Raw genomic sequence first — 15,102 nt, 5'->3', positions numbered from 1 at the left:
GACAGCTCGTTCACTCACTCCCCCCCTTCTTGTCCTCCCCTTACTCCCAGGGGGATGGAGAGGAGAATCAAAAAGAATGCAACTCTCATGGGTTGAGATAAGAACAGTTCAGTAACTAAGGTATAACACAAATCACTACTGCTACCACCAATAATAGTAATGATAAAGGAAATAACAAGGGAAGAGAATACAACACCTCATCACCAGGTGACCGATAACTCGCCCCCCCAGCCTGACCAAGCACTGGCCGATACCTCACCCAACCCTGCAGTCCACCTAGCCCTTCCGGGTAACTCTCCATTACATCCTGGGCATGATGTGCTGTGGTATGGAATACCTCTTTGGTCAGTTTGGGTCAGGTGTCCTGTCTCTGCTTCCTCCTGGCTTCCCCTCCTCCCTGGCAGAGCATGAGGCTCACAAAGTCCTTGGCCAAACCAAAGCATCATTGTTATCAGCTCTGTTCCCAGGCCGAAAGTCAAAACACAGCACTGCACCAGCTACCAAGAAGGAGAAAAATGACTGCTGCACCCAGGACAGATCACCTTCCTTGCAGTTACAAGAAAGCTTCCTATGTGCTTGCACTCACCTCCTGCAACATGGTAATAAATGCAGTATTAATGCCAGCGGACACCTCTATCAGCAATGTCTCCATCTTTGCTTAACAATTATCTGTGTACAAATTAGTAGCTGTTATTCTCAACAAGCCTCAAAAGTTCAGAAAAAAATAATAACAGAAGTATGTTTCACATAGGTCTTCTCCCACTGGCAAAAGCAAACAATGAAGTAGGTTTTCAAGAGTTGGCAGTCCCTTCTCTCTGACAGGCTGGAGCCAGCCACTTTCACACTAGTAAAGTAATAGATGGAGTAATAAACCTGAATTTTCCCTGCATGGTTTTCAGCACATCATGTGTTCAGCACTTCTGAGGCCACTTCAAGACGTGATTTATCCAAGAGATTATCCCATGCCTTCTCTTTGTCAGTTAAGGCCAGCGAGGGGGAAAACATGAAGCTGGCTTAGAGTACAGTAATGATGAATACCTCCAGCTTCCTCCAGCCTGCGCACTATGGGAAGGCCTTTCCCTTTGGCCTACTGGTTGCCTATTGCTTTCTCAGCTTAAGCCTGGATTTTCTCAAATGACAGCACATTGAGTTTGCATGCTAAAAGGAATCAAAAACCAGCAGCCACAGCACAACACAACTGTCCATTTATTTATTTACTTTAAGTATGGTGCTTTATAGCTGCCCACGGTTACTAATTGGTACCCGGAGAAGCCTAAAGCCTTATTTTTGGTCTGAAGAGCCTTCCATAGTTTGGAACCTAATTGCCTTCAGAAACTACTGTCTCCCCTTCATCTGTTACCATGGTAGCTGCAATCAGCTGAGATGCTTGGGCTGACAAGCCCTGATTTACTAGGGTACCAGGGCAATTCCAGGGTGCTGTCACTCTTAGAATTTACTCCTCTGCTTGGGTCTGAGAGCATTTTCAGGAAAGGAATAGGTAGGATAAATTAAGACTGTACAGGCTGGGAAATAGCAACCTTTTTTAGAGTGGCTCAAAAGCTCAGTGCACATTGCTCCACTAGCACTTACTGGTGTTTTTTGTTTTGTTTGTTACTAATAGTACATGTGCTCTTGTCGCAGCGTCAAGCTGCAGATGACATTAGTAGATTTTGTTTCATTTTAAAATAACTTTCTCCTTGGTGAGAAAATAGACTGTTTAACCAGGTGATGAGACTTCTTTTCTAGCCTCTAAAATCAGAATTCAGGGAATGTGAGCTACAGTATTCCCTGTTTATTTCTACTGGTTACACATTAGTACTTTTTCATATTGATGTTTTTCACATGGAGATCTCAAAAGTGCCAGACGCTTCCCAGAAAGAGAAAATCCCAGCTTCCCACTGCAACATCTCAGTCCTTCAGAAATGCATTTCCCATGCCATCTCTGTGATAACACATTTAGAAAAATTAGTACTATCTTGGCAATCTTCACAAAATTTACTCAGGAAGTAAGGGAAGGTGGAGCAGTTCTTATCAAATGGGGCATTCAGCCTCCAAGTCAGAGGTGATGGCAACATAAAAGCAGAGGGCTGTTTCCTGAGAAATATGCCATTAATTTTGCAGACACAACCGTGCTGCAGTTCAGCTGAAGCCTGCTCATCCAGTCCTACTGACAGCCTTGTTATTACAGAGCTTCTGGGTCTGCAGCTCTCCTTGTCCTGCACATCCTCCCACATGCACCAGGACAAGCTACTTAATATAAAAACCACTATGAGAACATCCCAAAATTGGTATGATCAAAACCAGTGGCCACTTAAAAATGGTTAACGTGAATTATACTATCTCTAAAATACAGATAACCCTGCCTCCCCATTTCCCAGTGCAAGAGCAGATCACTGGCATTTGAAAAGTGCCTTGAAAATCACAGGTGCTGATAAGCATCAATAACAGCACACCATGAGATACAATATTATTACAATAATAATGGCACTCATTTTGCAGTCCTGCATTTTTCAGGTTATCATCCAAAAACATTGATGAAACACAGCTCTTCAGGAGATTAAAAAAATCTTTGCAGCGTATTGCAAGCTCGTTCATAAGATCTCTATATTTTAACCAGCACTGTGCAAAGTGCCTGTTGCCATCCTTCTGACTACCAGGACAGTTGTGACTGCTCCTCCTCACATGAAAGGATCAGGCCCTTTGGATAATGAAACCAAATGGAAAGCAGCTGACAACAGTCTTACACTCTTAACTACACTTTTTTTTTAACTCTAGGTTTCATCAATGATGTCAATACTGAAACCACAGGGAAAACCACACAGATTATACTCAAACCTAAAGGAAACTAGCTCAGCTAAGTAACTGCAGTTACTTATGATGGCATCTAGTAACTCCCAGGTGTGCCTCCCACATTGCTACTAGAAATTCTGTATCTGCTCAGTCAGCAGAGCAGTCTAGCAGAGCTGCAGCATCCACCTGCCAGGTCCTGAGCTGTGCCACACAAGGGTGCTTTGTGTGGGGCAGACAGCACCATAACCAGCTGCAGCAGAGCAGAGGGTACAAGTCTCCATGCACTGTGCAGGCTACACATCCTCCTGGGGAGGAGCCACAGCTTCTCTGTCCTGGAAGCAGCAGGAAGCTCTGGGCACGAGGTGTCGTTCCTGTGGGACACAAAGTAGGTCCAGTGCTTTCTTGAGGGAAAGATAGCTGACCAGTTTTCAACCCTCATCTCCAGGCCAGAAGTGGCAACAACAGCACATGAGCTATGCAACACTCTACTGTGGCAAGAGGCAAAATTGGCCCCCTTTGCAAATTGACCTGAGTTGCTATGAGTTCCCAAGAAAAAACTTTCTACATTTTCTATCTTTCAAATGTTGAAAAGGCAGAAGGAATTTTGCTTGGATTTTAGAAACAGCTGCTGAGACCTGTGAACACTTCCCCCCTTGCTCCTCTGTTACACCTGCTGGTTTCATCTTATTATTCCATCCCTCCGCTCCTTCCTCCAGCTTAAGAGTAGCAGACAATGGCTGGGGTAGATAACAATACCTTTACTGCTGACACTGGGAAAGCAAAAGGAAATCCTCGATCTCACATTTAAGGCAAAAAGATATGCATGATCTGTAGGTGTACCTATATGCCAGCCATTCTACTCTGACTCTTCCCCCCCCCCCCCTTTTAACTTTCAGGGTTAAAGCCTACAGGAAAGGATAAGGAGCTTAGTAAAACAGGCTGTTGCAAACTACGAAGTTAAGCACAAAGGCAGTACTGACAGCAGACAGATCTGTGAACAAACATGTTCCACCTGATCCACCCATCTTCTTTCCATTGGCTTCATTCAACCCAGGAAAGCTCTCTCTTCATTCCACAAAATGCTGAAGCATAAGCTTCAAAAAGCAGCACGTGCTGGCATGTTTGTCTGCATCAAGGAGGAAGCAACTAAATGTTTAATTCCCTTGCTCACACTGCAACCTTAAATTTGGGTGGCAGTTTTACGAGGCAACTAGCTCCACCAAATAGTAGTGAAAACACCAGCACACAAAATATAATACGCAGATTCTGTCTTCCTGAGCTGCGCATCTTCTTGGTATAAAGCATCCGCAAGAAATTCAAGAGAGCATGCTGAAAGCTATTTTTTGTTCAGGGTGCTTTTTAATAGACTAAACGGCAGTGTTAGCACTATAAAAACAAAGGCAACTCTTATGGGAATAAGGAAGCTGTTCTTCCTTATTGTTCACCAAGAGCCCTGGCTGCTTGAATGGATGATATGTTAATTTTGTGGCACAGTTTCTCAGGGGAGGACATAGTGAAGTCTTCCATGGTACAGTGCACACAGATTACAACAGGCATGGTTAGAATTGTTTGTTAAGGCCCTCGGAAAGACGCTTCTCCAAAGCAAACATGCTATGAAATACATATTTCTCTAACCATGTCAGAAACAATTCAGTCCATAAAGCTCTCTGAGATTTTATAGGCAGCTGCTGCTCAAATGCTTGGAAGAAGAAACGGCAAGTAAGAAACAAAACAGGCCACAGCAATATAATTTCCTATAAAATAGGCTCTACAAGTTGTTTAAATGTTTTTTTACGTCAAGCAATGTTCTCAAGATTTGAGAGATTTTTCAGGGCAACACTTGCATTAACTCCTTTTGTCCCCCTTTGCTCAGGAGGCTCCGCAAACACACAACCAGATTTATGCCTTTCCCTTTCAAAATAACCTCACATCTTCATCCACAAAATTAATTTAAACAAACATACAGAAAAAAGAAACACACTAACTCACCTGTTCAATTTTCTTTTTTATTTTGGGGCGGGGAGGTTTGTGTGTGCGCACTGAGGTAGTAACTGCTAATAACTACCGCAAATGCGCTCACTCACACCTTCAGCTCACATACTAACAACATCTCTGTATTATACACACTTTTCTTCCCATCTTTCCCTCTCCCCCTCCCCAAGCCATGCCAAAGCGTGTCTAAGTCATCTGTACAGCGTAGCTGATTTAAAAATGGCAACAGTTAGACAACTTACTCTAAAATCTACAAGGCAACTGTGTATCTATGAATGCAATAATTAATCAATGCATAATAAGAATTTACTGCACATATTGTTTTTCTTGTTACACTGTCATGAGAATCTTTAGTTCCCAGTAGCTGCTTTCCCAACCTGCAGCATTAGCAAAGACAAGCTCATTGTATTAAAGCTTTAATTCATCTGCAAAACCACCCAAATACTGCTGAATGTATTAATTTCACAGGTAGAGGCTTTCAGAAAAAAATGCCACAGTTAGTGTCACAATTACTAGGCTGTCACAATTCTCCTTTTCAAGTACTTTTTTCTGAGGCTCAGCTATAAGGCATACTTTGAGCTGTGAGCTGGCAGGCTGGTTTGCATCTGAAGAACACATTTCATTTTAATGGTTTTATTTTTAAATTGTTTCAACTCTTTGAATTAATGGAGATTAAAAAAAGAGATGAGACTAACATAAAATGCAAAATAGAGTATTTTTTTCTTCTTTTAACCTGCCTTTTAACTATAATCAGGTTATATTTATTTTCAAGAAACTCAATAGTACCCAATTAATAACACCACTGCACTCTTTGTGAAAACTGATAATCAAATGGCTTAAATGGAAAGAGCCACCACCCTTTCTTGAGCCTGGCCACTGATAAACAGCACCAGGCAAGGACTAACAGATATTAATATTCAGTCAGTAGGGATTTACTTTTCCCTTGCAAGAAACTTCTCCTTCAGTGGCCATCCTCTACAGCACCATTTCTGCCCAAATGGGAAAACAGAGATGCTTTAACCCACAGATGCACTTCCCTGCTAACTCTCTGCTAAGCCATTTGAGTCTGCAGTGATGGTATCTGGAGCTGAGCAATCAACGTGAGTTTTCATCCTAGCAGCATGGGCACACACATGATTGTGTGCCCTCCCTGACAAAAGGACTAATGTTTGTTGCAGGCTTGCTACATGTGGTGACTGATCAGAAGATTGCAGAGCTCTGCATTTGGCTTGGAAGAGAGCGCCTGGAGGACACTACTGCATACATATAAAAATATTAATACTTTGTTCTCTGTAATGGCCCACAAAGGGGATGACATAGTTTTATTCTGCCAATATGCAGAGGATTAAGGGTTTCTGCTTGAAGCCACTAACAACCTGAACAGAAGAATTACAGTAATTCCACTAAAACCATGCCAAATCCAAGGGACTGGCTGATGGCATGTTCATTTGTCTCGAAAAATGCAACCAGTACAATACTACAAGCAGGACATCAACCAGATAGGCAAGGAGGTTCAACTTAAATAATGGGCTTATAAGAACCATTTTTCACAATACCTATCAGCATTTTGAGATCTAAATCGTTGACATAGAGCAGTTCTAAACAGAGCTCAAAGAATAGCTGTTAGCATGTCAAATATAGATGAAACTCATGCTTTCTTTTGTGTTGCTCACAGAACTCCATTTTTAGTGCAAAGTGTCTCACAGCAAACAGTAGCAAGATACTCCAGTGAAACCTTGCACTGCTTCAGCCATTAGGTCACCATGCAAACACTGTTGTCATGACTTACATTAGCAACAGTTTGCCTATGTCAATACCATTATTAATACCCCAAAATACTCATTTTGATTACTATTTAATTACAATCCAAATGTACTGAATAATTATCCATATGTAGTTATTAGGAGTACTGCACTGAATGCAATTACATGTCAAGCACTTGACTTGTTCTTCCCACACCTGTTGTGCCAGAAAATACCCTGAAAAATTTAGCAACAGTTAAAGGCTTTCCATAACCAGGATACCTCTAGGTTGGAATAAATTCTTAGGCCCTGGCTCTGCAACAAAGGAATCTGTCTACATGCTGTATATCTTCGTTACCATTCCCAGATGCAGTAGTCACAGTTAGTAGTAATGGTCATTATAGAGAAATTCATCAAGTCTTCTCCAAACCAATGTGAACGCAAATTCTTGACTGGGAATTCAGATCCTCCCTAAAACTAAGCCTGGCACCACAAGGAATGATGGAGACTATTTTTTTTATTGTTATTTTGATAAATGTAAATTATTCTGAACAAATTATTAATTGTTTAAAGGCGACTGCTGGCCATCTGTTTGAACACAGCACAGAAAACAGTGAATGTGTACTCGAGGAAGACTCCACTTACAAGTTCACTAGGAGTTTTGATATTTAGGTATTTCAGAGGTAAAATTGGAATGCAGTGAGTATCAAGATAACTGATTAGTAGTACTTACAGCAGTTATTATTTATGTTGTATGAAGCTGACCCAACTCTTTTAAACCCACAGTCAAGCAATGACAGCTTTAATTCCGTGCACATACACAGGGACTAAGTACCTGCATTTTCTCATGCACACACACAAACTGGTGTGTACATTCTAGATTAAAAAAACAACAGTCAGCAAACAAAGAATATTAAATACTATACCTTTGTGTCATAATCTTATAGGCATCTGGCAGATAACAGCGGATATTCTCCATCTGAGCAGGATCAGAGTCACAGATTTTATCATCAGTCCTCCCATAGTTGGCACTTTCGATCATGATAACATCTGTTCCTGGGCACCGAAGCTCTATGGGGTAACTCTCACAGGACAGCTCCCTTCGGACCACAGCCATGGGGACCGGGGCACGGCTGAAAGCTGCAAAGATTAACACAGAAAGACAGCAAACATTTACTTTCCACACTGAAGGAAGAATTAAAAGCAGGATGACATTTAGCAGCAGGTTTTATCCATATGCTGTACTGAGATAGTTTTGGTATCTTTGAGATATGGTCTGCAGAAATGAGGTCCTGGCTTGCTGGCGGCCCAGAGAAATCACTTCTCCACACAGCAACTTGATTTTTTCATCTCAAAAATAAGCTAATGATCCCTTTTAAACAGGGCTTTAGAAATCAGCAGCAACTATGGCATTGCTATTACTTCTACTTACCAGGTGAAAAAGCTAGTTGGATTTGATAATACAAAATTACAGTCCTGTGTTGTACCTGATCCACCGGGAGAAATTTTCTGACAACAGGCAATCCAAGCACCAGGATCCCACCTGCTCAGCAAGACTGCATCTGCCCTACTACAGATGTAATAACATCTGTATTGCTCCTGTTCCTTTTTCTTGATCCTTAGAAAACATGAGACTAATGGCTTTTGCTGTAGCCTGCAGCATACCAGCAAATGGCCTGCAGGTTCTGGCATCTATCCCAAAGCTTGGGCCCTGCAGTGATATTTTCTATGGAAAGGCCAATATATAGGACACTGAGTGATTAAAGTTCAGTCTTAGCTTTGTGTCGGATCTGCCTGGATATTCAATAGTGGCACACACTTGTAAGGTTAATTTAAAGAGCTCTCAGAAATCTTACCTGTTTTAAAAGAAATCCAGGCTACAGTTTGCAAAAGAAAAAAGAAACACACTTTGAGAAACCTTGAAAACAAAGCCCTAAAGTATTAGTGAATAAACTCATCACATGACAAAATGCAGTAATATTTCCGATCTTTACAGCCTCTTTGATCTAAAGGTCTTCAACAGCTTGAAAAACTTGAATGCATTAATCCCCCAAATATGCACATGAAGTATAGATTGTCTTTGTCATCTTAACAACAGATCTCACAGGAAATACATGGTGAACCTGGCCACCAAATACTTTGATTTACCAGCCAAGCATATCAGCCATGAGCTGAAACAATAGCCAACCCTTTTCCTTTCCTTATTGCACAAGAATGAAAAATCACCCACACCAAAAATGTTTCCAGCTGTAGGGACAACATGCCCTTTCAGCTCCGTTTTGTGTACTCCTTCCAACCATAAAACTAAACATAAACTAAGACTGTATCCATGTGATGGTCACAGAACAGTCAGGGAAGATTTAACCCTGTAACAGATCAAGGGCCCATCTGACACCAAGCATCTTTCAAGAACTCACTGCCTCCCAGCCCCAGCATAAAACTACCAAAGTACACTCCCCAAAACCAAAAATCCCTTCCATTGTGCTTTTGTTCTGTCACATAAAACTTTCCCATGACATATGCACACTGAGTTTGCTTATGGAAATAAAAGCATACTGCTGTTTCTCAGTATACCCCTTAACTGTATCAATGCCACTCTGTCTGTCTAGCAGACAGCAATCCAACATCTACTCAAACTTCCATGAAGCCTTCTATTATTGTCAGTTGTCTCATTTAGGTATATATTATTGAAAGATAAACACTCTCATTTTTGTCAGTTTGCAGGGATTACTCTAATATCAATCAGGTCTTTGCCAATGTGCCAGAGTTCTGGACTAATCACAAAACCCCCAAGACAGATATGCAATTATTCTTGAATAGCAGCTTCTAAAATTACATAGCTTTAGGGTTTGGATCACATAAGATGTCCTCCTTCCCCAAGATCAGAGAAACAGCTTTGCCCCGAGCTCATATTGCACCATACATTTGCGTAATGCAGTAAATTATTACTGTGCCCACATTCTCCTGTTACAGAAGGCAGGAAGCCAGGATGACAAGTGCAAATCTCTGAAATGCAATACCTCATTCTTACCCTTGGTTTAACGTCACTCATAACGACAAGGTGAGTGAAGGAAGGAGGAAGCAACGTTAGAAACAATAGCTGATCGAAGGGAAGATCATCAGAAAGGCAAATTTAGCCTCCCCTACAAACACTATCAAGAGGTTTTAAGTCTGTTTAAAAGGGTCTGTCCACAACAGCCCCTGCTCTGCAAAACAACAGACTCTACTGCAACGGGGGGTACTTTACATTTGCCTTCATTACCTTTATCATTCACAAGCCAGTTAGGAGTTGAACTCTAAAAGGTAATTTCAAGAAAAACAAAAGTTTGTCCAAAATGAACACTGAAGTTGAAGCAAAGGATCTGATTCTACTCTCAGACAGTCATCTGAACTAAGATGCACACTCTGATGCAGTTACTTTGAATTTACTGAAATGTGATTGGAACCAAAGCTTCTAAAATATCTTCATATGTAGGCATGTATGAATTAGTAACACATTTTTCAGAAGTATTTAGAGTTGAAAAATACAACCATAAACAAACATCTGATGCCAGGCTGTTGATTTGGAAAAGAGCTTTGGTGAGCTCTCTTTTTGAGCCTCTACTGTACTAAACCTGAGCAGACTGGTGACACAGGAGGCAGAAGGTTTCTAGCAGCTTTTGGCACAAAACTGATGCCAAGTGCCCTCCCTCCTCCTGCTATATGCATAGATGACTTTTATTTACTGCCAAGAAAAAGACAAAATGAGGTTTACAGTCAATACTAGCTGTTTGGGGTTATTGTTTGGACCAGTCCTTGGACGATTTTCTCTGGAAGTCTAATGTAGACTATAGAAATGGTGAAGACAACTGCTAACACTACCTTACTTTTTTAGTATACAAAAGAAAAGCCTCTGACTCACACGCTTCAGAAAATATTTTTCATGTTAATTCCTGTACATTTTTGCAGTAACTATTCTATATTTTCAAAGAAAGCAGACATTAAATGTGGTGGTTAAGGAAAACCTCACTTAAAATCATAGAAACTAACTTTCTGAGAATTGACTCATACAACCTATTTAATTGTATTAATCAAGCAATCCTGTACATATGCAGCTAATCTTAGCTCTTGTGTTTTGTTGGAAATAAGACATTAGGAACTCCTACCAGCAATATGATTTTATTAAAATAGAAGTTTATCTGAGGGGAAAGATAGCAGCCTAATCTCACAGTAGCTCTGTCAACAATGATGATACAGTACTTCAGGCTTCTGGTGGAGGATTTCACAGTTAATACAAAAAAAACAAAGGTTTAGTAAAAGCTGCTGTATGTTTCTTAACCAGGTGTGAGAACACATTTCTTGTATCTTGGGCAGCTCTTACTGTACATGAGACTTTATAGCACTGATTTACTAAAATTGCATGAATGTCAGCCCCCAGTACTCCCCAGAATAAAAACAAACCTGAACCAAATACTCCTCCCCAAAAAATAAGAGCTCATATACTGCTTCTCATTAAAGAATCTCTGAACAGATGCAAATATTTCCAGATGTAGCTTTACTGGAATTCACCTTTTTGTTTCTCACATAATCACTCAATTGTTTCCCATCAGAAGGACAGCTTTATTTTACAGACACCTTACTACAGTATAGAATGACAGAATAGTTAGGGTTGGAAAGGACCTTAAGAACATCAAGTTCCAAGCCCTCTACCATGTGCAGGGATGCCTCACTCTATACCATGTTGCCCAAGGCTCTGCCTAACTTGGCCTTGAACACTGCCAGGGATGAAGCATTCACAACTTCCTTGGGCAACCTGTTCCAGTGCCTTGACACCCTCACAGTAAAGAACTTCCTCCTTGTATCTAACCTGAACGTTCCCTGTTTAAGTTTGAAGCTGTTACCCCTTGTCCTATCATTACAGTCCCTGAATCATGTATCATGGAGTCAACATTTATTTGCTGGTTATATGGCATAAAAGAAATGTGACACCCTGGACAAACTGTAGGAATAGTTTAATACTGTAATACAATATGACAGGAGAAAGCAATGGTGTGCTTTCTATTCTGCCATCCTCAACCAGTTCAGTTGCTCTGCATGGCTTTTTTCTACACATATCCACAGTAAATATTCTGAAGGGAAATTAGAGGTTGAATCTTTATCTCCTTGTAAGCACATTTCTTGACACTGCATCTCTATATGATAATCTTACTTAAGCAAATATTTTTTTGCCTTTTGTTATGAAATAATATACATCAAAGCCCGTCCATAACATACACAGGACAATTAATTCATTAATACACTTCTCTCTCCTTTGATCAGCTCCCTACCTTTGCAGCTTTTTGCTGAACTCCTTATTTAATCTCCTAAATAAGTGACCTAATTGTTGGCTTGAAGTCAAGAAGAGCTGATGGCTGCTCACTATTTTGGAAAACAGGTGTCTTTTTCCAGGATCCTATGTGCAAACAGCCATCTAAATGCATACGGCAGAACTTTAAAGATTTTGAAAAGTGCTCTTTTTAACATTTAAATGTGTGCCAATTTGAGTTTTCTAAGTGCAGCCATTTGGTGGAAAATCTTCCTTCTGAGCTTTTGCAGGGCAAAGTGAGAGCAGAGGGTGAAACAGCAACAGATAATGACAGTATTTTATCTGGGTGATTTAGAACTTCTTTGTCTCTGCTAATTTCAGGAGCTGGAAAATTAAGTAAGTCATCAAAATCTTGTGCTTTTTCTCCCCCTCGCTTTTGACCTCAGAACATAATTGCCTCTTGTCATGCCTGCAGGGCATGAGCTTGTAGTTATCACTGTGTGCTTAATCAAATGCTGAAATAGCCTTTAAATTATGTGTCTTCTTGGCTGCTAGACACTTGTTGAGCACTGTTACATTTAGAGGCATGATGGTAGTAGCTGTACTTTTAAAAGAGAAGTGTGGGATGATGCCTTTAATTAGGTTTTATATGCAATTTTCCCAGAAAAAATCATGTTCTGGCTCAGAATTTTCAGAGTGAAATTTCAGTGCATGTTTTAAGGTGGTGAAACAAAAGCTGGAAATAGATAATTATTTTCACAAGCTCTGCACATGACTTGGTCTGCCCAGCTAAATATGAGATTTACTGTTCCCAAAGACAAGTACAATATGCTGGGAGAAGAGGTTTGCCACTAATTTGCAGGAATGCTTCTGTGTTTGTAATTTTGCAGCGCTTAATATTCCCACAGTTCACCTTGACTCTGGGGGCAAAAAAAATAACAGAAAGTAAAAATAAAAAAATCCCCTCCTCCCCTTATTCTAAAGCTGAAATAGCTTTCAGTTGTTGAATCAATAGGCCTTATATGATTCTGTCACTCCCTGAAAAGAAGTACAGGCTTAGGTGCTTTTCTAAATCAGGGCTCTACTTTTCCCTATTAAGATACAAAGTCTCATTAGTGCATTCATTTACAGCGTGCAAACACTGCCCAGTGCTGCTTTTCTGTTTTCCTTAATCCAAATTATACCTGGTCTCTGATCTCAACAACATCAATAACAAACAAAACTCAGGTTAAAGATAGCGACAACAGACATTTCTCCAATGTACTATATTCCTACTCCCCAGTATTTTCACTGCTAACAAATACCAATCTTGTTCTGACAAGCTTAAAAAATATCTTGGTTGGTTCAAAGTTCCCTGAAAACTGTAATTAGTATACAAATATGGAAATACTATTCTCTCTCCCACTTTCTCTACATATGGTGACAACAAATTAAGCAGCAAAGAACTCTGTGTCTTTTCTAGGGTGACAGAGTGGAAAAGCCTTTCTTCTGCTCTTAGCCTCCAGAGAAACTAAAGATGCGTTCTATAGACAACAGCTAGTGCCAAGACATTGCAGCAAATACTTGCATCATTCATATCCCGCTCCCCTGGGGCAGAAATGAAGAATGAAGCAGACTGTGGCCAAACGGCTGGAATCATCAGCAGTGCAAGGATGGAGCCGGGCAATGCTGGTCTCCACTCCCAGCTTTCCCCTTTGTGCCTCAGTTGATTGCTGTCTCATCTATAAAAATGGGAAAATTATCTCATCTCCTCCATTAAGCACTCCAAAATCTGCTAGGGAAAGCAAGACAACTAGGTAAGTTCCTCCAAAAGTGAAGAATTAGGCTTCAGAATGGGTTTCCCCATGTGACTCAAATACCCACATTTCCCCAGCCTATCTTGGCCTCTCTTATTTTATAGAAGTTATGAAAACAGAGACAGTAATTGCAAACTTCCTTTGGGCACTTTCACCAGAAGCAGTGATTCTCCTTACCTGGCAAACAGCCACCCATGAACAGGCTTCACAAATGGCAAGAGTATGCCCTTACCGGATGGGATGGAGTACATAAAAAAGACAGAAAAGAGACACTCCACTGTGCAACACCCCAGCCATGGCAATCAAATTAAAGCTAAAATACCCTTTATGCCCTTCCCTGTACATTTTATGTAGAGATTGAGGTCAACTACTTATGGTTCCATAAATTGCTTAATCTACCCCCATTATAACACTGAAGTGACACTTGCTAGGGATCTGCTCTCAGGTTATATGAGTGAAAATACAATAGATATACAAATGGCATCCTGGGGTGCATTAGAAAGGGTGTGGTTAGTAGGTCAAGAGAGGTTCTCCTCCCCCTCTGTTCTGCCTTGGTTAGGCCGCATCTGGAATACTGCATCCAGTTCTGGGCCCCTCAGTTCAAGAAGGACAGAGCACTGCTTGAAAGAGTCCAGCGCAGAGCCACAAAGATGATTAAGGGAGTGGAACACCTCCCTTATGAGGAGAGGCTGAAGAAGCTGGGTCTCTTCAGCTTGGAGAAGAGGAGACTGAGGGGTGACCTCATCAGTGTTTACAAATATGTAACGGGTGGGTGTCAGGATGATGAAGCTAGGCTTTTTTCAGTGATGTCCAGTGATAGGACAAGGGGCAATGGGTGTAAACTGGAGCATAGAAGGTTCCACATTAACAACAGGAAGAACTTCTTTACTGTGAGAGTGACAGAGCACTGGAACAGGTTGCCCACGGGGGTTGTGGAGACTCCTACATTGGAGATATTCAAGGCCCGCCTGGACAAGTTCCTGTGTGATGTACTCTAGGTTACCCTGCTCTTGCAGGGGGGTTGGACCAGATGGTCTCTTGAGGTCCCTTCCAACCCTTGGGATTCTGTGATTCTGTGATCAGCATGTTTATATTGGACACCTTCCCCCATGATGAAGATGATACACAAGAGAAGGGTGTAGCAAACAGAGTGGGTTTGGCTATGTGGGCTCCCAAACCCACACACAGACATGTCCATTTTCCAAAGTGACATAGCCAAGGATGCAACTAGGAGCATAACAAAAAAAGCCTAGCCAAGTCCAAATGCCACATCTCTGAAGCAAGCCTTTGATCTCAAGCACCAGCTTCCCAGAAAGTATCTTTTATTTCCATGCAGATCTCCTTCTTCCGCATTTCTAGATCCCCTAGAGGTCAGCTTTAAAAAGGGCAATGCAGAAACAACTGGCTTTTTCCACCACCCATTGGCAGCCCAGAAAGCCAGATGATTAAGCTCCAGACAGCTACATCCTGAGGCACTTCTACTGCTCTCACTCACTGA

At 41.2% G+C, this 15,102-nt stretch overlaps 1 protein-coding gene across 24 annotated transcripts in view; it reads right to left on the bottom strand.

The window, feature by feature from the left end:
* The window catches only part of ADGRL3 (adhesion G protein-coupled receptor L3), a 515,386-nt gene that overhangs the window by 268,255 nt on the left and 232,029 nt on the right, over positions 1 to 15,102 (bottom strand). For 23 of the 24 annotated variants that reach the window (XR_009729502.1, XR_009729503.1, XM_061379988.1 and 20 more), the window contains 2 exons: positions 8,381 to 8,401; positions 7,451 to 7,664 (listed from right to left, as the gene is read on the bottom strand). Coding sequence is in view for 22 of the 24 variants with exons in the window: in XM_061379988.1 (XP_061235972.1) it covers positions 7,451 to 7,664; positions 8,381 to 8,401 (235 nt within the window). In the remaining 2 variants the exon portion in view is untranslated. The remainder of the gene's footprint in view (positions 1 to 7,450; positions 7,665 to 8,380; positions 8,402 to 15,102) is intronic. The other variant, XM_061379995.1, reaches the window with a different exon arrangement.

The sequence above is a fragment of the Neopsephotus bourkii genome, unplaced genomic scaffold (assembly GCF_033783945.1).
Source record: "Neopsephotus bourkii isolate Nb327-2 ecotype Australia unplaced genomic scaffold, CSIRO-AGI_Nbou_v1 NB_1781, whole genome shotgun sequence".
NCBI classification, from domain to species: Eukaryota; Metazoa; Chordata; class Aves; order Psittaciformes; family Psittacidae; genus Neopsephotus; species Neopsephotus bourkii.
Note: the sequence above shows the minus strand (reverse complement) of the source record. Positions and strands in the feature narration are given on the sequence as shown.